This window comes from Myotis brandtii, unplaced genomic scaffold (assembly GCF_000412655.1).
Source record: "Myotis brandtii unplaced genomic scaffold, ASM41265v1 scaffold547, whole genome shotgun sequence".
NCBI lineage: Eukaryota > Metazoa > Chordata > Mammalia > Chiroptera > Vespertilionidae > Myotis > Myotis brandtii.
The window spans coordinates 861,011-888,347 of NW_005370024.1; the positions used below are offsets into that span (position 1 = coordinate 861,011).

The 27,337-nt window shown below is 42.2% G+C and overlaps 1 protein-coding gene across 9 annotated transcripts in view; it reads left to right on the forward strand.

The window, feature by feature from the left end:
• Positions 1-27,337, forward strand: part of LDB2 (LIM domain binding 2) — a 351,072-nt gene that overhangs the window by 137,658 nt on the left and 186,077 nt on the right. For all 9 annotated transcript variants that reach the window (XM_005878129.2, XM_005878126.2, XM_005878124.2 and 6 more), the window contains exon 2: positions 3,082-3,184. In XM_005878129.2, the coding sequence (XP_005878191.1) occupies positions 3,082-3,184 (103 nt within the window). The remainder of the gene's footprint in view (positions 1-3,081; positions 3,185-27,337) is intronic.

The window sequence follows — 27,337 nt, forward strand, 5'->3', positions numbered from 1 at the left end:
CCTCCCTCTTTCCTTCTCCCTCTCCCTTCCTCTCTGAAATCAATAAAAATATATCTTTTTTTTAAATGAAAGACTGGTCTGTACTTGACATTTAATATATTTTTTTCTTTAATCCTCACTTGAGGACATGTTTGTTTGTTTTTTAATGAGAGGGCGAGAGAGACATCGATGTGAGAGAGAAACATTGATCCGTTGCCTCCCATACTTGCTCCATCCCAGCAACTTGAGGTCAGCCTGGGTCCTCCCTGGGTTTCTACCTTTAGGGCCCCATTTTTATTTCTTTTTTGGCAGAAATGCTGGAAAGCAGAGTTTGATTAAGGAAAATGGTGGAGTGTCTGATTTCATCATTGGGCCTTTGAACCATCAGCAGGGCAGGAGAGCACTGATAAATTTCTGCATATCTGCTCAGAGCTTTAAGTATGGGGCAGACAGGCATTGTTGCCAGGCAAATGGGTTACACCCAGTGGACGTGATAGGAAAACGCGCTTGGTGATGAACAGATGGTTTTATCAGGTCCATTTTGATGCTGTTCATGGAATGCCTCACCCCTTAGCAATGACAGTGAGATAGTGCAGGGGATGGGCATGTTACTGATCATCAGTGAGTGCTGGGCTCCCTGCCGGGCACTTAACACCCACTAAGGTAGTGAATGCTCACATTTACCCTGAGGTATTATTGTTAGTATTACTGTTGTTGTTGTTGCATCTATTCTGCAAGACAATTATGACTGTTGTCCCTCTGAATATTATCCTCACCTCCCAGGAAGGAAACAGGCTCAGGGAGTGAAATAAGTTGCCCAAGTTCCTGTAGCTGGGATGATGCCGAGGCCTGAGGTCTGCCCACAGGAGTAAATTCCACCAAGGATGTCGGGCCACCTGATATACTGGGCAGTGCCAGGCTTCCTGGGTGTGAGTCCTGGCCATGGGACAGCGCAGACAAGCGAGGAACTTGGAAGAAAAACCAACCTGAGACAAAATAGTCCCTTTCAGCTCTCCCTCCCTTCTGCTGAGCCCTGACTCCTGCCTTCCCAAAGGCTGCTGGAGAAAGGTCAGGCAGAGGAGCCGGGGCAGGTCTCGCATGTCCGAGGGTCCGAGTTTAAATCTCAGTGCCACCAGCTCTTGGCAGCTTACATTGGCCACCTGAGCTTCAGCTTCTGCAGCTGTAAAGTAGGACTAATAAGGTGGGCAGCTTTATTCATACAGTAAACAACTTTTATTGAGTGATACCATGGGCTCCACACCATTTGGGTGCCTGGGAGGTAGAGCAGTGAGCAAAACGGAAGCCCTGCTCACAAGAAAATGATGTTATTGTTATACTGGAGAGAGAGAAACAAACAAACAAAAAAGCAGGGAGGTAGTGAAGAGCAAGTGGGAAAATGCACATAAAATACTTACTGTGGTGCTTGGCATGGGGTAAGCACTCAATACATGTTAACTTATTCTTCAGCCATCTGTGTAGCCACGTGAAATAAAATGTGCCAGTGCATCCAGGTTCCCAAATAGTGTTTCTTTCTGCAGCTGCCTCTTCCCCTTCTAAGCCCACTGCCTTTTCTAGAAGCTCTGCCAGCCTCCAGGGCTCCCAGGCTTTGTGCCGTGGTCTCAGGTATGGAGTGAGGCTACCTGTTAGCTGCTCGCTTGGAGGTCTCCTACTAGTGGGTTTTGAGCCCTTGGGAATAAGGACCAGTCTCTCATCCAGCTGCATACCCTGAGGGCCTGTACATAATAAGTGCTCAATTAATATTTGTTTTCGAAATGAGAAAAAAAGAGGTAGATTGTATGTGGCTCCATGATTTGCCCTTGGGTGGTTTTATATTTACTGTGTTTTTACTAAGAAGAGTGCTGGCTTTTGGTGTGGTGATTGGGAGGAGGCCAGAAAAAAAGCGACTGAAAATAAATTCATTTGTCTGCTTTTTTTTTTTCTTTTTCTGGAAAGAGGATGGCATCCATCTTCAGTGGCCCCTTAATTATTCTTGCCAGGACTGCAGGCTTGTTCCCGAAGCCCGCCAGTGACAACAACCTAATGTTGTCATAAGCAGAACAACTTAACGGGAAGACTCCAGGCCTTGGATGTCTCCGCCAGGGCCGCAGCAGCGGGGCTATCGAGTGGGGAGCAGCAGCCCCCCTCATCTCCCCTCCCCGCTCTGACAGGCAGCTGCGAACCATCTTGGGCCTGAGGTCTGGCACCCAGCAACAATCTTCTGGAAAAAGAATGTGCTTAAGAATTTAGGGGTAAATGGGCCATGGTCCAGGACATGAGGCCCCCTTTTAAACATGACGCTCTGCATAACCTTCCTAATTCCTGTGATAGGAGGCCCCCTCTGTCCTTGGAGAGTAGCAATGATTTTCACTATCTTAAACTGGGCCAAGTTCAGAGTGTTTTCTGGATGAGCAAGGGAAGCACGCATCCCAAGACAAACAAACGGGATTCATGAGGATGGTTTGCATCCTGCTGAACTGCTTCACTTTTAATAACTGTTTGAATAGCAAGCTGGGGGTTGTCTATAAAACAATCCTCAAAAACAATCCATATGCACGTGATGATTGCTTTGACCATCTCTAGATAGAAACACATCTATCTACATATATCCATGTAGCAGCCACACCTGGATTCCTTACAGGGATATTTGCACAGAGTAGGGCTGTAAGCCACAAATACCCCTTTTGGAATAAATTGTGTTTTTAAAAATGTACCCTCCTTAACCTAGTTGTAATAATGTGGTTTCTGTTTATTAAATTGGACTCTTACAAGAGCAACGAGAAAGAGAAAAAGTTGAATGTATTTTACATGAAATACTAACCTTTTTGTTGAAAGAAAATATCATTGTGCTCTAGAGTAAATTTATTGAATCTTCCCAAATATGTCCTCCAAAATTAATTTTCACCAGGTTTGCATGAACTCTTTTATTGAATTGGAATTCAGTCCCCATTGGAGGCAATTCATTTGAAGAGCGACCTACACCCGCCCACCCTCTTTCTAGAACGCCCACACACATATGCTAGCAGCGACTGGGTTTTCTATTTCTTCCCCCTCTGAGATATTTCCCACACTTGTCTGCTAAGTAAATGATCCGTCTCTTTGCAGGATAGTGACAACCTCTGGTGGGACGCGTTTGCCACGGAGTTTTTTGAAGATGACGCCACGTTGACCCTTTCCTTTTGTCTGGAAGATGGACCGAAGCGATACAGTAAGAGCGAAGTTTGTTTTTCTGATATTTCTTCTTTTTGCGCCTCTAAGAAAACCCCAGGGGTCTTCAGAGACTGGCACAGTGCCGACAGCCTGACAGTGATACCTCCACTCCTGACGTTCTTGCTTCCGATCAAGGCCTTGTCATAGGTGGCAGCCGGGTCTCCGTCGAGGCTTAGAGTGTTTGGACACGTGGTTGTTTAACAAGCGAGGCGAATAGCAACCAAGTCACTCAATGAAAAGTGGGAGGTGAATTGCAGAGATTTCCTACTGGTCTCCTCCCCGGGACCCCCCTTTATCCTTGACAGCTCACACCTCACTCCCAGTGTTCTGCTTCTGAAGGTTCCTTTAAAAAATTGCTCCTAGTTACTGTATCAGCAACATCCTTCTAATTTCCTCTTACCAATTATCTCAGGTGTTTGTTGGCCAAGTGCTATCTTTTCTGGGGGTGGGAGGGAGTGGGGGAGACCCCGGCTGCTTTGAACATACAATTTGGGATTGGTGTTGACAGAATTATAGTCCCCTGACTTTCCTGCGAGTGATAACTCCGTAAGGATCCTCCAATTACAGCCCATGGCACCTTGGGCAGCAGCTGATCTGTCCTGATTAGGTTCAGCCACCCTGTCAGAGATCAGATGTGCTAGTTCTGCTGTAAGGCTGGGAGGCACAGATACGTCGGCTCCCAGGCAATTAATGTCCGGTTACATCAGGGGGAGATGTGTTTCCAGAAACCAGGGTTGCACACATGAAAGGATCTGTCAGAGGGTAAAACACCCCACGTGTCACAGACATGGAGAGGAGATGATGCTGGAACCAGCCGCAGGATGTTTGAAGGAGGCAACCCAGAGCATTGGGCAATTTATAGGTAATCAGGCTCTTGCTAAAAACGATTGAAAGATCTTATGGCTGCTAACTGTATTTCAAAGCCATTGGGAACAAGTTATTGGTGGTGGTGTTTTAATTTTTGTGACTTTAGGCAACTCAGTAGTGTTTGGATCTTTGCATGCTGAGTTCATTAATTATGTTAATATATGCGTGGTGATTTACAATAGTGGCAGACTGGGGCGACTCAGCAACTTGGACTTGCTGCCCTATGGAAACTCAGTGCCAGGAGCATGTCTTTGGATGTGTGTACTTTGGGCTTTTAAAGGCGTGGGACATTTCTAATAAATATTTTGGGTGAGGGCGGCAGCTAGTATGTCAGACAATGGGCTGTTTCAGTGTCTTTATTCAGCATAATGACCCTGTTGCAGGCACAGGTAAGCCACTTGATGGGGTCCTGATGAGTTAATTTGCCTTCCTGGGTGTGGGTGCCCCCAAGACATGCCCGAGACAGTAAGAGAGTCGGGTTTAGAAGCCACGGTTTCCAAAGTCCCTAGGAGATAAATGAACTCGGCAATCCAACAATTACTCTCTCCCCCAAAGCCTGCCTGATCAATGGTGAATAATTTCCAACCGAGCAGTCATCCATCTTGTGAGCTTCTTCTTCTCTCTCTCTCTCTCTCTCTCTCTTTTTTTTTTTTAGGCATAAGCTCAGATACTTTCAAGTTATCATTGTTTTATGTTCCTTATTCCTATGCTTTTTTGGTTTGTTTGTTTGGAATTCATCAGGGTCTGCTCCAGGAACTAGAATTACAGTTTTAAAGCCTGTACTAATAAAACAGGCCCCCCATCTTCCCTCTGTTCACCCCTCACCCCGACATCATTTGGGGGTGAGGCATGATCAGTGTCTCTTTAAGAGCTCACATCCATGGACAGGAGGAATGCCTGACTCCGAGCCATTGTTGCCCAGGTTTCTTTGTTTCTCTGAGCCAAAATATTTCCCAAGCAGAGAAGAGAAACAAAGATGATTGACAGCTTGGAGCCAAGTCTCATCAGCTGCTTTGCTGACAGCCTGGTGATGTGCACACGCTGCTGATGTGCGGGCGAGTGACAGCTGATTGACAGCCGGGACTGGGAGACGGGAAGATGAAGCAGGCTTAGAACGCCCGGCACACGCTGTTTATGCAGCGCTTCCAGCACAGGCGCTGCCACCTTAACCCATTCGTGGTCCAGGCCCCCTTTGCCAGGCTGGGAAGGCACCTGCTGGCCTGGGCTGCAGGCTGTAGCTCTTCCGTGAGTCCTTCCAGGGAGCCACGAGCTTTGCATTTCTGAGGGAGAATATAAGTCTTCCCTGTTACATTTACATACACAGTCTTCACTTGTGCGTGTAAAAAAATCCCCCAATTACTTTCATTCTAGGTACCAAGAAATATTCCAATGAGATTTCTTTACCCCTTACTAGGAAAAACTGCTTCTTCTCCCTCCCCATCTCTCTGTTTAGAGGGTCCCTCTGGCTCTAAGATATCTTATCTCTAAGCTAGGTGAATCCCATAATATGTGTTTGCTTATATATTTGTTCCCTGTCACCCTCTATTAGAATGCTATCTCCACTTGGGCAGGACTTTTATGTTATTTATTGCTGAATTCTCAGATGAATACATGAACTCACACATAATAGGTGCTCAATAAATATTTGCTGAGTGAATAATTGAATGAATGAATTGACATTTGGGGGAAAGTTTATATCAACAAACAGAACGTTGACAAAACAATCCCTTTACCTAGATCTCTGGACTTTTTTAACTGGAAGAATTGAATCAACAATTGAATTGAACGATGTGCTGGCATTTTCAAATAAGCTCTAGGATATGGTCTGATCTACTTTAAGTGGGGCAGGGAAGCAGTGAAAAAATTCAGGAAATAAGTATGCTTTGGGAGGTGCATTGTGTCTCTGTATTGGTTGTGTTGCACCCCCCACCCGGGTCCCCACTCTTCTCATGTCCCCAGGTGGGACATGATTGGGAGAAATATAGACTGCTGGGAGTGGCTGGTGTGGAGAGCGCCTGATAGACAGGGTTACTGGACCTGTCTGATACTGGGCTGTGTGTCCCTAAAGCAACGTGCCAGTCCCTGCCTTGCGGCACATCGGGAAGTTGTTCTTTAGCAGTTCCAGGGAGGTAGGTTTCTCCTGGGGGTAGGAGAGGTAAGTGACTTCCTCTTTGTCAACAGATTAGTGATTAAAGACTATTAGAGCTGAAAAGCATCTTTTCTAAAAATGGAAAGTTGGTCCAGAGGGTCCCAGCTGGTGAGTCATTGGGCCTCCAGTCCACTGACTTCAAAGTCGAAGTCACAGCATCTTCCCTCTCCTGTCCCCATCCTCCCCTACATCCTCCCATAGCTAATGGGAAAGAAATGGATTCATCAATTCACACATTTCCAGGAACATCAGTTGCAAATAATGACCGTGTCTGATATGACAGAAGGCAAGGCGAACAGAGGAGTGAGTTCCTGAGCCCTCTGCATGCGGACTTGGCACACTTACTCTCCAGCATCCTGTGTGATTTTCCTTCCCCGTCTTGTACAGAAACAGCCATTCTTAGCTTGATTGCTCACTGTTAACTTCAAGCAAGTACTGATGCTCCTCTACTCCCTTTTCAGGCATATGGCAGAATTGTGCCCCTCACCCTTCTCTGTCCTCATGACCATCACAAATCCCTTCAGGTAAAGGTGCTGGTAACCCCTCAGGACACTGAGGCTGTGTCCAGGTTCACGTTGGCCATGTTCTTCATCAGGGAATAGTTCTTTGCTGGGAGAGCTGCATGGAGAAAGTTCTCCTGAGTCCCTTGGCCTTGGAGAGGCCACAGGACATAGTCAAAAGGGCACCAGGGTTAAACATGTCTTGGGTTTTAATCTGTGCTAGGTTTGGTAAACAGAGTCTCCATTTTCTCATCTATAAAATGGGCACAATACTATCATCACCGGCTTGTGGTAAAAATTAAATTAGATAATCCATTAAAAGCAAACCTTGGCCCAGCTGGTGTAGCTCAGTGGTTGAGCATTGACCTATGAACCAGGAGGTCACTATTCGATTCCCAGTCAGGGTACATGCCTGGGTTGTAGACTCAATCCCAAGTGTGGGATGTGCAGGAGGCAGCCAATCAATGATTCTCTCTCATCATTGATGTTTCTGTCTCTCTCTCCCTGTCCTGTCCTCTCTGAAATCAATAATTAAAAATAATTTTAAAGCAAACCTGGGACCATTTAAAATGTAGTGTCATCACTATTGACTATTGTTATTGATAACAATGCCCAGTCTCAGCCTCACTCCAGCTTTTGTGCATCATTCGATGGGCTTGACAGTTGGCAGGTGCTTGTCATGTGTGTTCAGTGTTTGGAGCTTGCTGCAGAGCCTCGCTGATTAGCTGTGAGCCCATAGGACCACTCTGTTGGGCACTTCCTGCTGAAATGCACACCAAAGAGATGGCCTCCTCCCAGAAACTAGCTCTATGTCGGGTGGGTCAGTGACGTGCAGGAGGAGGGAAACAGAGGGGAAGGGTGAGTGAGTATGTGTAGGGCTCTGTACTTTGGTGGGTAAGGACTCCCACACTTAGTTAAACATGTCTAGGTTGGCATTTTTGCTTTGGAAATTCAGGTGATAAATGATACAACTACTAAAATGCCATCTTGTCTCAGGGCACTTCCTTGAGGCCTACATTTTAGGAAAGGTGTATTGTACAGGAAGGTGCTCCGGATATGATACCTGGGTGCAAATCCAGCTTTGTCTTTTACTACCTGTGTGATTTGGCATAAGTCATGTTCTAAGCCTCAATGGTCTCAGCGGAAAAGTTTGATGATCTGATGCATGTGAAGTTCTTAGCAGAGTTTCTGGCACCATGAAAATGCTCAATAAATAGCTTTTGCTATTGGATTGAATTCCAATGAGCACATCGTGGTCTCTAGATTGAGATCCAGGGCAATTCAGATACAGTTGTCATTAATCTAACTCTTGTTTGGAAATTCGGGATTGATGGCTGCCAGTAATTTTCTATCACACACTTGTTAGTTCACCATGACTTCTGTCTGGAATAAGGATTTCTGACATGTGACCTCACACCTTCATAGTCACACCAGCCAAACTATTCATTCTCTTTCTCTCTGTGGCTATTGGGGGGACATTTTACTCTCCAGAAAATGAAGGTTGTTTTAAGACAAGTCATCACTTTGCATAGCATTATTTTCCTCTGTTTCTTTGGTCATCAAGTCCCATTAGATAGTTTGAAGAACCACACATCGGTCCCTCTGTGGAGTCATTTCGACATTCATTTCTCTTTTACATTTTCTTCCCACCTCCCTTTCTTCTGACAGCTCTGATAGCATTGCAATATAGCCTAAGTGCTTCAATTTTCTCCTGTAATATGTGTTTTTTATGTGTTGTGTACTTGGATGTGTCCCCCGAAGGTAGAGAAATTCTATGAGGCCCACACAGCTTCAGCATCTCTGGTTACTATTTTTCTCCTGCTTTTTATTGGTTCACCTGGTCCAGCTGTGCTTTAGTGTGCTTGCTATACAGAAATTTTTAAAGCATTTCCCCCACTTTCTTTTCCTCTCTAATTTATTATATGATTAAAGATAGATTTCTGGGAAAATCACTCCTTGAGTACATGCATAGGAGCTTTGACACCACACTTAATAACTACTGTGTCACGAATGTGGCCATTTAAAAAAGCTACATGCACAGAATGTCCTTGCAGAAGGGGGAGAAGGGGGTTAAAAGGCCGGATCTGTGCGTGTGAAAAGAGAGTCCACCTGAGATCTGGAAAGGCTCAGGTTTGTGGGGCCGGTGCTTGAAGACCCCAGATTTCTTCAGGAGACATATGCCAGCTGGTCCTGGACATCTTCCTCCACAAAGTAGCTGTGTTCCTCTGAAAATTCCTCATTTTCTTCCATTTTTTCACTTATGGAAGTAGAAATGAAAATCATGAACTTTGGATCCACACAGATGTATTTTGAGTCTTTGCTCCACCATAAATCTTTGATGTTAGGCATGTGATGTGATGTTAGGCATGTTGCTTAAACTATATTAACCTCAGTTTCTTTATATATAAACCCAAGATAATAACACCAACATCATAGGGTACTTGTGAAGATTAAATAAGATTAAATAATATGTAACCTTAGCTTAGTGATGCCCATGGAAAGCACATAATGAGTAATTATTGCATGAATGAATGAATGCATGACCAAGAGAATGAGTGAAACCTATAATATGCCAGTCACTTATTTTAAAGTAGAAGATAGTTCCCATTATTCATTTAGTCATTTGGCACATAGCAGGAAAAACTCTGCCTTTGGGCAAAGCCAGACCATACCCATCTGTCTTCTTTCTATATGGACACCTTAAGAGTTGAATTCGTAACCAATTGGGAGAAAAAGTGATATTAATGGAAGATGGTGGTTTAAACAAACAAGCCCCAAACTATTACAATGGTGACACCTGTCCAACAGAGGGTTGGGATTCCATCACCTACATTGCTCAGACAGCAAGAAGCTATTGAACACATATCAAGTGCTGGCCACTGTTCTAGGCACCTTTAGACTTGCTATCTTATTTATTGAGGACCAGGTGAAAGGAAATGAACTTCAATTGCATTTAAAAAATGTATCTTAGAGAAAAGAATGCACTGCCTCGGAGTAGCATTTGATGGTTAGTTACTGGATGATTGTGGCATTTTCGTTGCTTAATGACATAGACCTCTTTGTCTCAGATGACTCCAGAAAATGATTTCCTTTCCATGGAGCTGCACTAAATGGTTTCTGGATGGCTCTGGCCTCTGAACTTGTGGTTTTAGCGAGTGACCCTTTTCAACAGCAGTCTTCATTAGGCTGGCGATATTTGGAGTGAATTGAATTAGGACTAAAGCACACTATCATTTGAAGTTCATTTGTTCCTGCACTCATACTTTGGTTAATTCATTCAGAAATCACTGAGTTTTTGCTATTTGTCATTATAGTGGGGCATACAGTTAAAGAGAAAGGCCTTTTCTCACAATTTTTTTTTTCATTTGCTTTTGATTCCATTTTATTTAAAACTCTTACCTTACATGGTCATAATCAGCTAAGTAGCTCAAAAATAAAATATTTTTGTAATATTAATACCAAATCTGGGACTAGTTATAAAAAGGACTTGAGAGAAAGCCTACAACTGATCGATGAACAGACAGACTCCTGAAGGGGAAAAAGGAAACTGAATCTCTTCCCATTTGTGGTTCCAATGGATGATATCAAGATTTGCAAATGGGCCATAACAATAGATTGAACAGACATTCCATTCTCTCATTGCTAATAAATACCACACTAATAATTACATGAAATAATGGACATAAAATACTTTGAATGGATTTAAAGTGCTATGCAAGTTGAAGGTATAACCATCACCATATTTGTAATTGATCTTTATGATTTTATGACTTTCTGTTTTCCCTTTATAAGTCAAGCTGTTAAGAAATCTAGGAGGATTATTGGGTTTCTCATGCAGATAAAATTTATTGTTGAATATACAGTTATGGGTCTGACTGACTTGAGCAAGTCAGACCCATAACTGCCCTTAAATGCTTAATTGAGGTCTGGGTGAAGTACTAACCAGGAAATGGACAGTGTGTGTTGTTTTTGAGACTCTGTGTGACTATATATCTATGGGGTCTGACACATACCTTTCCTGACTCTTGGTTTCATAGCTTATATTCCTACTCCTATATCTTTCCTATGGTTTTTAAACCAAGATGGCACTATCTCATCATGGGCCACAGGAAGATTGTGGCAAACTTTTTAATTATTAAAATTACAGGTAGTGTAACTGGCATTTATTGTCTAGGGGCTGGCAATGATAACAGAATTATAGAGATACATCTCATTCGATCCTCTTTTAATCCCATTTACTCATCATCTTGAAGATAAGGTTGCTAGATAAAATGTAATCAAAATATAAATGTAATAAATATAAAATGCAATAGTTCTATTACAAAATTATCTTTTGTTTATCTGAAATTGAGACTTAACTGGGCATCCTCTGTTTTTCTTTGTTAAATATGGCAGCCACAAGTTCATGCTCAAATGTGAAATCTGATAATTCCAGAGAAGCTAAAATAGGGTGTGAGCATGGCACATTATATGAAAAAACTCTAAGAGATTTACCTGGTTTCTTATTCACACAAGTCTTGCCTCTGTGTATGTCCAGCCCTGTATTCACGAGTCCCTCCTACAGAACAAAACACCTCAGCAGTGGGTGGCGTGGGGTACAGGTTGAAGCCCGCCTGAATTTAAATCCAAACTCTGTATTGCAGGCTGTCCACAGTTGACTTTGCCAGGGATTGGGCATAGTCATTGAGATACGTTGCCTGCCTTAAAGGAGCTTACAGTTAACTCTAATGCAATAGCATCCACACTGGAAGAGCAGGACAAGGGAAGTGACCATATGGCATTGAGAAAGGAGTGATCAAATCTGATTTTAACTACAGTTGAGTCTTTTAATAATAAAAAAGTTTGCCATAATCACCCCGTGGCCCATGATGGCGTAGCGCCATCTTGCTATGGGAACCTTAGGGAACAAATAGGAGTAGGAACGTAAGCTATGAAACTAAGAGTCAGGAAGTACATGTGCCAGACAGAGTCATAGTCACACAGAGTCTCAAAAACACACCTCCTCTCCATTTTCTGGTTACTACCTCATTCAGACCTCAACTAAAGGGCTGGCAAAAATTTCTTTCTAACCTTCTAAAACCCTTAGTTTTCTAAGTCATGGCAGAAAATACCCTACCACAATGCTTTGAAAATATAGGCGTTCAGTAAATATTTATGGACTGCGTGAGCGATGTAGCACTGGTAAATAGTACAAATATGACCCATAGAGCCTGAATATTTGGCCCACACGCACATGATTGTGCATATGATATTTCCCGTGTTTTAGTAAGTTTCTACCCTTGCAATCTCAAGTTGTAGCTACTCATTGATGTCAGAGTCACGGAAATGTCACAGAGCAACTTGGAAATTTGTCCACAAATGGAAACAGGACTCGAGACTCAAATATTTTAAACACCAAACTAAAATCACATTTATCCAACCTACAACACTAGGATTGATTTTTTTTTTCTTTAAAGCTTTGGGCTATAAGTTGATAGAGTATTTCACTACATGGTTTGTCTGCCACCCTCCTGGTAAGTCCATTTCATGGAGTAAGTAGTCCTTAGCACTGGTTAACTAGGTACATGAATCTACTTATTAAACAAATCTTAATAAACTTCATTTCCGTGGAAACACTTGTTTATTTATTCAACCTTTCTCGGGGACTTCCCACATGTCATATTTCTGTGCCTTAGCAATAAGAAGATGAACGAACAAAATCTCTTGCCTTGGAGGAGCTAAAGGTCTAGTGAGCTCTTATTTCTAGGACTTATTATTAGCCAGATGGTTTCATATTGATGCCCTTTGCCTCCTCGGTTTATGAAACTGTTCTTAATCATAATCACCACCATATTTTTAGACTCTATATCCAAATGTAACAATTGTTTTTTTTCTTTTTATTTTTTTAACAAAAAAAATCTTTAAAAAACAGTTGAAAGTGAGATGTTTGCAGTATTTTCTTTGTATGACACTTGGCAAGGTGACCTGCTGTGAGGCCCACTCCCCATAAGCTAATGTGTAGCCTAATCTTTACTTTGTGACATGTTTTCAGGTTGTAAATGTACCTTATTTGTGACAATGGGGTAAGATTAAGCATTTGTGGAAGTCAGCTTAAATTAGCATTCTTGTACAACTGTATTAGGCATGTTCAGGTAACTTTCATTAAGAATGTAGAGGCTTTATGACAAAATCACCCATCCGGATGTGTTCCATTATTTATTGTTTCATCAAGGTAGTCACATTTGAATTCAAGACCTTACGGAACTAGGTGCCTTTATTATTCTTTCCAAGAGAGTCAGCTTCACATGACTATTACAGCGTGCTTGTTTATTTTTATGAAGTTGGTCCTTTCCCAATTGGTACTACCTTCAATATACTCCTTGGTGGGGACTTTCCTGATGCAACATGTATCTTTCGCTTTTCAACAAGTCAGAAGAAGCTGAAATTGGCACTAGTAATCATTTTGAAGATCCGTAGAAGGAGGAAGTAAGGTCACGTGTGAGCAAGTGATGAGACAAGTTCTTCATATTATCTGGAACAACGAGAGTATTACATTATTTTTACAGACTTTTCTAAAAAATAAGTCTTACTTAGTCCTGCCTTTGAATAATCTTATTTGCAATTTGATCGTCTTTTGTTTTACTTTGAAAAATGCATCATTTGCTATGCCAGGATGGGTTAGTTACACTGAGAACAATGAAAGAGCTAGAGTTCTTCCAGAGTCTAATCATGAGGCAAGCCCAGTCTGTAATGCATAGGGGGGTATTCTCTCATAGACACACATGGTATCTCCATGTTAACTCTTGGATTCCAGATAAAAATCAGCACTTGAGATGGTCCTCAGTAATAGGATGATGATGATGATGTGTGTGTGTGTGTGTGTGTGTGTGTGTGTGTGTGTGTGTTGCAGAATTAATGCAAGCTTTGAAAACATTTCAAAAATTGAAGTTTACCTGAGAGATGTAAAATTTTCTCTGGAAATGTTTGTCATGCCATATGTGTGTTAGTCATGTCCTATGTGTGAAGTACTCACATTTGATAAAGTCAACTACTCTTATTCAATTGAGGCATTTAGGAAAGTTCAACTTTCAAGCTTAAAAAAAAATCAATGATAATCAGCTCTTTCAAGGTTGCCTGCCTAAAACAACTTAACGTCTTTATACTTATTTGCTTCTCTTCAATAGAATCATAAGATAAATGATAAACTCTGTTTGGCAGATTATGTAAACAAACCGCCAATTATGTCCTTAATAGTTTTCCATACTGTTAGTGCCCAAATGTATTTCCTATAAAATGCTTAAGTACTCAGAGCACTATTATTTCTTTTAAAGATGGGCCCAAAATCAGTAATTATGAGAGTTATTATTCAGGTTCAGTGTGGCAGCAATTTTTCACCTGATAATTACCTTGTTAAATTAACGTCAGACCAGCGCCATGCCTTGATTAAGAAAACGGTCCTCCAGCCCCATGCAAGCGGCCCAGCTGTGGAAACAGAGCTAATTTATTGAACCCAGGCTCATCTTCAGCACTGCTTCTGTGGCATTCCTTAATAGAAGTTCTAAGAAGTTGTATGTTTCTTATGAGGGGATTATGCTTTCTTTGCTGAGGTCCCATTGTATCTCTTGACAGTTGGTGTTTCCCATGTTCTTCCTGTTCAGCTCTGGGCTTTGCCAACCAGGGCACTGTGTACTAGTAATTGGGGTGATCCCCATTCAGAGCCTTCAGGAGGAGAAGGGAAGATGACCCATCCCCAGGGAAACAAGGAATGCATGCGCTACCTGCCATTTCTCTTCCTGCCTTCCCTGGTTTTGAATTGTCATTTAATTTGTTACTTCTTTCCCTTTGGAAAGGAAAAAATAATGTTTTACAAGACCCTCCAATAGTAGCTGTGGTTTTGTCTAAAATGAGACACGGTTACAGATTCCAATTTTTAGTCCAAAATAAGTAATTCTTGCTACGATATCCTAAATTGCAAAAAGAAATGAGTCAGATACATAGTGGAGTCTTGGTTGTTTTTTCAAATGTTTCCAACAATAACCTCGTGGGTTGGTTAATGAGTTAAAATGACAAGCATTCGGGTAGTGTCTTAACGTTCACAGAATTCTTTCCTAAATCAGGACCATCTGTAAGCTTGTGTGTGGGGCGTGGGGGGGTGGGGAGGACTGTCTTATTTCCCTCTGCATCCTCTGTGCCTGCTCTGGCGAGGGATAGAAAGGAGGCCATGATTAGTATTTGCTAAGCGGAACTGGCTGTGAGTATCTCATTCCATCATCACCATGAGCCCAGAGCACGTGTTATAGTGACCATTTGTATGGAAGAGATGAAGAAAGTGAGGCACCCCGAGACCTGAACTCAGCTCTTCTGCCTATATCGTGACCCCTTTACCATCCCACTTCTTGGTAGCATTTTTATGTATTTATTTTTTAATATGTTTTCATTTATTTTAGAGACAGAAGAAGGGAGAGGGAGAGACAGAGAGAGAAACATTGATGTGAGAGAGTAACATCAATCGGTTGCCTCCCACAGGCACCCCAACCGGGGATCGAACCCACCACCTGGATATGTGCCCTGACAGGCAATTGAACCAGCGACCTTGTGGTGCATGGGAAGACACTCAGCCAACTGAGCCACACCAGCCAGGGCTCAGTAGCTTTCTTAAACAGTATAGAATCTCTGAATGTTACCTGTTTGGATGAAAATAACCTACTGTCTTGCCTGGATTCTGGAGCCTTCTTCCTTCTCTCTCCCCTCGCCCATACCTCCTGAAAACAGCACAGGTTAAGAATAATTAGTTCTCAATGGCAAATGTGTACTCACGGCGTATTTTTTTTTCCATCACAGTTAAGTGTGGATTGCTTAAATCCCTCCAACATTGCTGCTACAAAGCTGACATTTATAAATTTTCTTTTTCAGCGCAGTATGGGATCCTCCATATGTCTTTCGAAAAAACTATCTATGTTTTCAGGGAATCTAAAGATTTATTTCCTTCCCAGTCCTTGTTGCTGGCATTTTCTCCAAGCCTCCCAAACTGCCAAGAGATGAACTTCAATTTAGAGGAACTGTTACATTTGTCATTGTGAATTTGCTAAACTTTGGATAAATTTGAAGACTTATGCTTATTCCTAAAGGGACCCTGAGAATGTCTTTGAGGCTCAGAAAGTTCACACTTAACTTTCTTCCCGCTGATCCAAGGAAGCGAGTTCTTAAACCCATGTAGCCGCACTGGCTGGGCCCTGGGCCTGTTACTGTCTCCACCTGGACACAACTGCACTGCCAGGAACTCACATGTGACTTACTTCTGAGGTGCAAGGGAGAAGGGTCCTCTCCCTGCTTTGTGCTGTGGAAATCCCATGCCCCGTCTGCATTTCTGGGATGATCCATCAAAGAACACCTCACAGTAAGCTCTCACTCTAAAGGCAAATAGCCCAGCTTCTAAACAATGTCCTTGTTCTGCAGTAACTCTTTGGCCTTGGTTATTATACCTAATCTCTCTGAGCCTCACTAGTGTCATCTGTAAAATGAATGTGTCTATTTGGTGTGGTATAATAGTATTTGTAAATAATATACATATGGTCCCTGATACACGGAACTTTATCAACAAATGGTAGCTGTTATAATGATTATTTATAGCGAATGTAGCAGGAAGTTAACTTGTCTTTGATGTGTTCAAGACAATGGCAGCTAGTTAGTGATAGAGCCTGGATTCGAATTCATGTGATCAGTTTTTTATAAAACACAAGGCTCTACTGAATGATTAGCTAAAAGTGCTATCCTCCTTTTTTATTGAATATAATCTGGAAGTAACATAGTTTCCAGGGACCATATAGTATTTAATTTTGTCCTCTGAATCACCTTCAAATTTTTTCAGAGCCAATTGCAATAGGAAGCATCACTAAATTCATCGAATTCAGTGACGTGCGAAGAATTGCAGACAACCTACTTGATGGATGTTTTAGTTTTCTATTGCAGCATATCAGATCACCACAAACTTAGCAGCTGAAAACCACACACATGTATTATTTTGCATTATCTGTGGTCAGGATCCAGGCACCAGTTAACTGGATCCTCTGCCCAGACTCACAGGGTGGAAATTGGGGTGTCAGTTGAGACCGTGATTCTGTCTGAGACTCAGAGGTGTTGGCAGAATTTAGCTCCTTGCAGCTGTAGGATAGAAGTTCCCATTTTCTTGCTAGCTGTTCACCGAGACTGTCTTTAGCCCCTAGGAGGCTCCTGCTGTTCCTGGGCGCATAGTTCCCTGCACAACATGGCAGCTTCCTCTTTCAAGGTCAGCAGGAGCATCTCACCTGGTGAGGCCAGGCCCACCCAGGATAATCTCTCTCTTGCTGAACTCAAAGTCATCATTTTAGGAACATTAATTACATCTGCACAATCCCTGTGCCATCTAATGTAACCTAATCATGGAGTGACATCTCAGCAGAGTCATGAGTCTGCTCACACTCAAGGGGAGGGGATAATGCAGGGTGTTTACACCAAGGGGTGGGAGTCTTGGGAGCCATGCTAGGGATGTAGGACAAGTGTATCGTTATGACACAAGACTTCTTGATAAGAGTCATCAAACAAGTGTAAAGTGTCCTGTGACCTTGGGGGACTTGGAAGGCATGGCAGGACAGTGGGTAGAACTGGGGAGTCAGAGGCAGAGATGAGTGGGACAGTGAGGAAGGAATAGAGTAGAGGAAGCACGGTGTCTGGGGAAAGGCCTAGTGGTTTGGTTTGGCTGGAACTTGGCTTTAAGGAACTTCCTCGTGGTTCTTAAGAGACTGTAGGGTTTTGAGGACATAAAATCTGTAGAAAATGTGATGAAGACTTTCAATGTACTCTATCAAGAAAGGAAGTGTCTGGCCTGGCCATGTGTCCTCTGTTTATGGGGCTCTGAATCCTCTCTTGGTGGTCCCCCTTCAGCACCTTGGAGAAGTTTTCTCTACCCTTTGTGACAGAGAATTCCCAATCCTGAGGCCTCTGTGGTTTCTAAAACACCATTCTCTGGAGGCCTCTCCCCTGCGTCTAGGAGTAGGATGGACAAGTCTGGAAGCATGAGTTCAATTCTTTAAACTCTACATTAAACCAATTGGCGGTGGCTATCAGTAAAAGAATCCAAAACCAAGCTGTACAAGAAATGGTGCAGTTATTCGTTCATGTGTCCGTTTAGCAAGTACGCACTGTGTTCCTCTATGCACTGAAGTCTGCTTTTGCTCTGGGGACACAGTAAATGAGACAGTCATGGCCCCTGCCCTGGGTACGTTTCTCATCTAGACTCTAGGTTCTAGATAATTCTAGTTAATTTAGATGTTAGTTCAGTAATGGCGAACCTTTTGAGCTCAGCGTGACAGCATTTTGAAAAACCCTAACTTAACTCTGGTGTCTGGAGGCCTCTCCCCTGAGTCTAGGAGTAGGATGGACAAGTCTGGAAACATGAGTTCAATTCTGTAAACTCTACATTAAACCAATTGGCGGTGGCTGTCAGTAAAAGAATCCAAAACCAAGCTGTACAAGAAATGGTGCAGTTATTCATTCATGTGTCCATTCAGCAAGTACGCACTGTGTTCCTCTATGAGACAGTCATGGCCCCTGCCCTGGGTACATTTCTCATCTAGACTCTAGGTTCTATATAATTCTAGTTAATTTAGATGTTAGTTTCTCAAGATAGCAAGCTACTAAAGTAAAGGTACTCTCATTATTAATTAATTTCAGCTGTGGTAAGTGTTATGAGCAAAATATAAGGGACTCCACGAGGGCAAATCAGGGCCTTAAACCAACCTCTACAGGGATGGTAGTGAAGGTGGGTCAAGCTAAACCTATCTGCGGAAGTTACAAAGGGTGAAAAAATCCAGGAAAATAAATATACTTGGGAGAAGAGATTGATTAAAGTGAACACAGAGGTGTCGTGTATCTAATGGGCAGACAGGGTGGAGATGTTTCAGATATGGGAATGAATGAAATCAGCCTGGATGTTTTCCTTGCTTTTCTACCTGATATTCTAATTCTCATTCTTCACAGCCCACCTCTCTCCCTAGTTCTCGCTGGAGAATCCATTGAGCCCTTCTTTCTGTGCTCGTGACACATAGCACACACATTGATTCTGGCATAGCTCTCCTAATTCATGGTTATAGTTTACCCGATGCTCAGCCAGGACCTCACTGGAGATGTCCTCAGACAGCGATGCCAGCATTTTCATCTTTTTATCTCCAATACCTAACACTTTACCTGACACCACAGTTGGCACTAAACAATATTTATTGAATGAATAAACTAGAACTAGTTGGAAGTGATGGAAGTAACGTGTGGAAAGACTGTTGTGCTTTAAAAGGAAGCACTTTCGGAATACCAGTGACGTGAAATGGCCTGCCTTGGAGCAAGAGGCAGAGCTCACCCTCCCTGGAGGGGGCAAAAGTCCCATAATTCTGTGTATCTGAATGTGAACTAAAATAGAATTAGAAAAACTTGATTATAACTACCACCAATTATCAAATTATGTCTTTGATCCTGATTACTTGAGAAAGTTAATGCATTTTCTCAAGGGCTTGATTTGGGTTTACAAGTAGCATTTCAGATTGGAAGAGTTTTTCCTGGTCATAGACTCTAGAGATGTGCTATGAATTTTGGTTCCATTACTGAATGTTACATTTATGGTATGGGGGATAAGATATTTAAAACTGTAAATAAGATACATAGATTACATGAATGAGATATTCCAAGTAGTTATTAGGTCTGAAAACTCTATCAAAACATGCTTATGAATGAAAACATACCTGACAGAGTAAGGTATTGGACAGAAATAATTGTATCACACAGCATAGAAAAAAAAGTGCGTATTCACATACATCAATAAAAAGCCATGGAGAACACAGTTCTCCAATGGCAGAGAGAAGCCTAAGAAGCAGGTATGCCCAGAAGTCCATGAGTCATATTAGACAAGCATCACATTAACATCATACAAAAATCAGAAAGTGCATGAGCTAGTACCTGACATGCTGGCTTCAGCAGCAGTAAGGACAAAGGATGTGGAGAGACAAGCTAACGACCAACTTATGCTATTGGAGGCCTGGTGGGATTGATCCACGAGCAAAGAACAAAAGATTTGCAATGTAGCTAAGCAACTATTACCAGAAAATGCATCATGACAGACACCTATAAACCTCCAAGGCTCACAAGTGGCCTTCAGGGCAGTGTAAGCTGGCGACATAACCAAATACAAAGAGATTAAAGGAGAGTTTAAGAAGTTGGGCATCTGCCAGGAGACGACATGATGAAAACCGTCTCTTAGAGAATCAAAAACAAAGCTGACTTGTTTCAAATGGGAGATGTCATAGTTTAGTGCTAATATAAAAATGAGACATATTTATTGAGGTTTCATAATGAAATTTGTGGTATCTCTTTTCAAGTTTTAAATTTTAAATTTATTATTTCCATTAATCGTGTGAAATGAACAGTATTATCACATGATTCCTTTATTTCATGTTCAAAGAACCTCTCTCATATAATCTAACCAATGAACATATGGTTTTACAATGCATTTTAATTATAATTTTTAAAAGTATGATCATTTGAATTCAGATATAAAATGCAATCTACTTCATTAAAAATAAGTTACTCTAGTGTATTTTAAAACCATAACAACTTTCCCTTTTTTCCTTACTACTTTGTACTTGCTGTCTACTCCTCCAAAAAATAATCTGGAAAATAAAATTTAAAATATTTATATCATCAAAAGGAGCTTCAGAAACTCCTTTAGGGAGGTCAAAAGCCAACATTCTGAAGGAGGGTTATTTTGAGGCTTCCCTAGATTGGTTTAATTAAATAGAAGCCCAGTTGAAAATTCCATTTGGATGAATTGGACAGCAGTCTCTCTTACTCAATCTCTCTCCCATTCTCTTTCTAAATTGACTTTTAATTCTTTCTCTATCACAAAAAAAATTGGGGACAGATATTCCAAAATAATAGAAAATTTCCAAATTAGAACAATTAGGTCTAGAATTTTTGGGTCCCAAATGTGATACTAGAAATATCAACCAGCTTGAATAGAGATTTGCATAAACTAGGGGTAAACATTCCATGATGCTAAGAATGTATTCAATATGGGGCTGCAAATGTTATTTTGTCTATTCGCATATTTATTCATTCCACACTTAACACTCCTAACACTTGTTCATTGATTTGCCAAATGTTCTCTGTCTCCTTGTACTTAATACATATGAATCAGATTTCACTTCTGTCTGAGGACACCTCTGGTAGCCTTAAAAAATCTCCATGGCCAATGCAAAAGCAAAAATTGTATCTTTCTGTTTTACATATGGATTTTGTATAGCAAAATACAAATTAATTTTATGGATTGTAGGAATAAGCATCAAAAGTCATCCAGACTAGGAGATAGCTTCTAGTCTTGGGCAATGTCTCATATGAAGGTTGCAGAAAAATAAATTCCAGTGTTCAAAGCTCTTTGTACATTTTATCATTAAGCACTCTTCCTTCTATCTCTTCTTCATTTTAAAAAATATAACCTTATTGTCATTATTTTGGTCTCTCCATGATGAAAGCTCTATCATCCCTTTAAGTGGTGGGAAGGAGGTGAGCGACAGTGGTGGCTCATATGACAGGGCTGGTGAAATGCCTAAACTTTGTTTTCCTGATATTCTACCCGAGTGACACGTCCCATATAGCTCCCACCCAGACAACTGACTGCATCAGATTTTGATGCTGCTGGTTGGGCCTTCTAAATGAAGCCCCTAAATCATGTGCTTTTGACCTTATACCAGTCACCTTTACTATTAAACTAAATTGAATGGGAGTTAGAGTCTGTGAAATGTGTGTGTCTGAGAGCCAGAGGGAGAGGTAGGTAGAGGGGACCATTCTTGTCCAAGGCCGAGGTTCAGGGGCACAGAGAGTGTGAGGAGAGGGGGAGCCATGGACCAGAAGCAGGAGGCTGAGATTGGCCTCCATCTGCCATGGCTGGTGTTGCTGGACACATACAGGCTGCTGCCCTGGGCTATGGCACTGTGCCTGCACCTGCCCTCAGGTCCAGCTCCGTGGACAACAGCTCTTCTCTTAAAAGGACTGAGGAGGAATGTAGAGAAGGGGGGTGTGAGAACAGCTGTTGCACAGAGAAGAGTCGGTTTGAGATTATCTTCTTACAGGCCCTCCAGGACCCTTCAGATCTGCCCCCTTCCTATATCTTAGGATGTCAGTGGACCACGGGCGGAGTCGTGCAGGAGAGGAGGGTGACCTGGGGGCCTCGATGTGAACAGGCACTCATAGTTGGATGTCCCACCTAAATATATAATCAACCCCCAGATAGAAGGAATTGCGACTGTTTTAATTCTTTTGTACCACATTTTACAGCGTTTTATTTCACAATCTGAGTCCTTAGAAGACAAGAAACATTTCTTACTCATCTTTGGTGAGAAATGATGAGAAAGTCAGGCATCTCAGATGTGGGCAACAGCCAGGGGAAGGCAGGAGGAGGAAGGAGACCTGTGATGGCAGAGGGAGGGGAGAAGGTTGGTCAGGATGAGGTGAAGGTGGAAGGCCAGGTATGGGTGACCATCAGTATGACAGTGTTTATTTGGGAATTATTAAAAATAAGTTTTATTTCATTCACTACAACAAATTCTGAGCACGAGGCACTGTTCTAGGAATCAGATTCCACTTTGAAGTGTTTAGTGGTTAGTAGTGTCGGCATGTTCCTTACATTTTTATTCATTCATTCGTTCATTCATTCATTCATTCATTCTCTTATTCGCTCACTCATTTACTAATCAACAGGATTAAATATATAGCTGTTAGATGAATAACCTCAGTGCGTGAGTTTTCAAACTTCTTGCTCCAAAGGTCTGACAGGACTAGCCATTTATGATGGCCCTTGTCGTTATCATTAGAGCCACTTAAGGATAACCTACTATGTGCCACAAACTAGGTTAGGGATATCACAACAAACATCTCATCTGTCTAGTCAGCTGGAAAAGTCTACAAGGGTAAATATTCTTCTTCTCATTTATCAGATGAGCAAATGAAGACCAAGTCGAAATTGAAACTCAGATTGTGGGGTATTTTTCCCCCTGAATCCATACCCTGTTCTCCCTTCACAGTGCCGGGCTGCCTCCCTGAAAACAAAGACTGTCGTCCGCAGCTTCATCTCTCCCGAGGATTGAGATTTTTATTTATTGTATCTGTTACCACTAATAATAATATTTTAAAAAATAAGCCAATATGTGATGATAGTGTGAGAAGTAAACATGATAATTAGGCAGCATCAAAATGAAGTTAATTATTGCTTTGATGACTAGGTTTGTGTACAACATTTAAGAAGGTGGAAAGCATCGTATCAGGAGGCGGTACTTCTGCCTGCCTGCCATCCCACCAGGCAGCACGCACCCCATTAGCAGGTGACTGGAAAAAGAGCGAAGACCAGATTCACTGGTGCCACACAAATTCTTTTTACCTGGTGGGGCTATTTCCACAGGACTTTCTCTTCCGTTTTGTGCTTCCCTTTGGGGCAATGTATTAAACCCCGAGTTGTAGATGTTTGGTTTTATAACCCAGTCATTCACCTGCTCTCTACACAGCCAGATTCCTGATTCCAAGCCAATTCCTAGATGGCACTTGTGCACATTGTATTTATTCCAGAACTGCTCAAAAATCCGACGCCACATACTCCTGAATGATAATTGGGTATTTGTTCAAATTCATCTGAATGATACTGCTCACAGAATCTTCCTCAACTTGAAGTTTTATGCCACTCCTATTCACCCAATAACCATGAGTGACTAGATTAGATCCCCCTTTATCCTACCTTGCTTATTATTAAAGGCAGGGAACCCACTACCTCAGGGGAACAAGCAGCCTCCATTGATTTTGGACCATATTTGCTGTGCTGTTACATTTCATGTGAACACTCTCTCTAGAAAGGGCCTGAGTTTGATGCTTGTCCTACTTCACGGTTTTATTCTTTTTGTTCTGGTGGTTTTTAAAAATGTGTGTCTGGTTCCAGTCAAGGCTAGTTTCCCCAGCTGAGATTTGTGTTACATCAGCAGCTAACCCTGAGGATTACGAACACCCCCTCCGCCTTTCGCCCCAACCTTATAAAGTCAGCCAGTGCAGGGAAACATTAGCGAGGTAGAAAGTGGATGGATTTGCATAATTTGGTTTTCTAAGTGCAGAGTGTTCATTTTTAACTTACATTGGTTTTGCTTTGTTGCCAAACCCCTTTTCAGGGAATCCTGCATCCCACGTCTTTTCCCCACATCCTGGTTTCTAACAGCTGATACTTCAGATGTTTGTATTTGTCCAAACAGACGAAAGAAACCATCTCAAAAATACAACTTTCTGTATTAGGCAATTTCTCACTTTTTCCAATTTGACTTCTGTATAGAGCTATAGCTGGGAATGGTAATGAGTTTGCCATGGCAATTTTGGGTTTCTCCACTGTATAACTCCTATTCTATTCATGCAAATAGTTAAGGTTATTAATGAAGGACTGAATTAGTAGGAAAACTGTATACTGAGCCACTGTGATTTGCTTGATGTAGGTTAATAGTCATACATTATATAGCATTTGCAGCTTCCTTGGGCTCTGGAATAGAAACTATGGTGGCAAAGAGCACTGTGATCAAATCCACACTAATGAAGTAACATTTGGAGCTCGGCAGGGGATAGAGAGGAAGGTATTGTTATTGTGAGTGCCACAGTATTGTCCTTTACCACTTTAGGATGTACTGAAATGCATAAGTCATAATTGTGTTTGCATTTATAAAAGAAAGCTCCAACCAAGTCCAAGCTCCTTTGAAAAGGCAAGGCTGGATGGGGGGCGGGAGTGGAAATCAGAAAACTGGGTGTCTTGAAACTACAGTTCTTTAGGGAAGGAGAGTGTTTGCTCTGTGCAGCACGTTTGAATCCATAATAAGACAGATTGGAATCTGAGCAAGTGGAGATTGATAGACTAAATTGTTTACAAGAAATTGCTTTAGAGCAGTGGTTCTCAACCTTCCTAATGCCGTGACCCTTTAATACAGTTCCTCGTGTTGTGGTGACCCCCAATTTCATTGTTACAAATTGAACATAATTAAAGCATAGTGATTAATCACAAAAACAATATGTAATTATATATGTGTTTTCCGATGGTCTTAGGCGACCCCTGTGAAAGGGCCGTTCGACCCCCAAAGGGGTCACGACCCACAGGTTGAGAACCGCTGCTTTAGAGGAATGGATCTACTTTCCAAGGCAAGGCCTCTGCATTCCTGCAGGGACCGTCTCAACATCTCACCACAGCTTGAAAGGCCAACTGGGTGGGTTTTGAAAAGTGGGTTGGATGTGCCTCAGATAGCTTTGGATTTATATTGGTCTGCTTTCCTGAAGCAACTGCTTTAGAATGGAAGCAAATAGACTGAAATGGACAAAAAAAAAAAATTCTCAAACAATGTCACCAGCTGAAGACAGCCTAGGCTGAGCCAAGGATTTGGAAACCGAAGCAGGCTGAGGAGACCCCTGAAGACCATTTAGGAAAGTGTGAATGAGGATATTGATCAGCTCGGGCTGCCATAACATAATACTATAAATTTTCTCATGGTTCTGGAGCCCTGTAAGTCCAAGATCAAGGTTCTTGATCAACAGATATTTATTTTCTCATGGTTCTGGAGCCCTGTAAGTCCAAGATCAAGGTTCTGGCCAATTTGATTCCTGGTGAGAACTCTTTTTCCGGCTTGTAGGTAGCTACCACCTTGACACACATGTGAGCCTCTTTGTTTTTGGGTGCACACAGTAGGAGGAGAGAAAAGGGGCTAGCAAGCTGTCTGGTGTCTCTTCTTATAAGGGCACTTATCCAAATATGAGGAACCCATCCTCGTGACCTCTTCTAATTTTAACAACCTCCCAAAGGCCCCATCTCAAAATGTTATCACATTAATGATGATGAAGCCTTAGCATATGAATTTGAATGACACAATTCAGTCCATAGCAATGAGTAAATCCATATGCCAAAAATTGGAATAGGCCTGTGGCAAGTGTCGTGATGGCCATGTGTCTTAATTCCATTCCACTCCACTCCACTCCACTCCATTCCATTCCATTCTATTTCAACCCATTCCATTCCAGTCAACCCATTCCATTCCAATCCATTACACTTCACTGCATTCCATTTCATTCCACTTTAGCTCAACAAACACCTCAACAAACACCTCCTTGAGTCCCACCTCAGAACCCAGCCCACTGTTTTCTTTGACAGTCTCTTCTTCCTCTTATGCATACCCTTTTCCTATTCCTATCTAATGTATTTTGATGGCCAAGAGCAATTTCTTTGCTTTCTTCCTGCTTTTCTTCCCTGTCTCTAATTCCAAGTCTTTTGTGGAGGCACTTTGAAAGCTTTGTCCAAAAAACATGACTTTAAATTAAGCTCTACTTCTTAATTCCATCAGGCCTCAGAGATGCCACTTGAACTGTAAGTCATGGTGCTCTTGATGGTCAATGGGGATAATAACAATGATAATACTTAATAGAATAGGGTAGTTGTATGTATTATGAATGTCTCAGACAAGGAGCTCAGTTCCTGGTATCAGGCATTACAACGATGATTGAGATACGACCTTCTTATCCTGGTGATGGCTTGGCCCAGTGTGGGAAGCAGCTCTGATGGAAGATGAACCTATTGGGTCAGGCTTTGTGCTCTGAAGTCAGTTGATGTGAAATTAGACCCTGATTCTCTCCCATGTCTTACTGTCTTGGCAAATGACTTAGCCTCTCTAAGCCTCATTTCTCATCTAAAAAATAAGATAATGATACCATAGTTTGGGGAGGAGGGGATAAATGAGATAGCGCATGCGAAGTGCTTAGTTTGTAGTACATACTCTATAAATATTAGCTAATATTATTATTACAAGAAATCTACCATGTGCTAACTGAGCACACGTGGCTCCCTGGACTGGGCACGGGGGATTCAAAGGTGAGCAACAGTCTGTTTTCTCATGGAATTCATGGTGTCACACATGAGCTAGGCATTGACCAAAGATTGAACAGTATGCATGTGTTCTGTGATGACGCCTGTGCCACAGAGGTGGCTGGCACTATGGGGCTGTGTAAAGGGGGCACTGAGACTGGGCAGGGGGCCTGCAAAGCAGAACCAAAAAAGAGATGGACTCTGGGCATCTCAGGGTCCCCTGCCGATGCCAATCGTCAGGAGAAAAGCCAGGACAAAAAATGCCGAGAAGGATGTGCGTCTTTCTGACACTGCTGGCCAGAATCTAGAATGCATTATACGCCACAAAAATAAAAACACAATGAAACAAGAAGTCCTAAGCACCTGGGTGACGCAGCGCCCATGCTGTTTTCAACATGAAAGGAATGCGCTTCTCCAGGAAAAACCACACCATGAGAGCAAATATGAGGAGGCAGTCTCGGCGATGTCTTGATATCAAACAGCAATGCTCTGTTTACTTCCCTCCCCAGGTGTTAAAAATCAATGCTAACGATGAAACTCTTGGTGCAGTGGTGCTTCTAGAAAACCCCTTTTCCAAACAAAAGCAAGGGGTGAAGTGTGTGCAGTGCCCGGGTTCTGTATGCCCCGCAGCAGGACCTGTAGCCTGGAGGGGAAGGGAAGAATTAGAAAAGATAACCACTTTTTAAATACACCAGCATGCTCTTGGGTTGGGGAGAT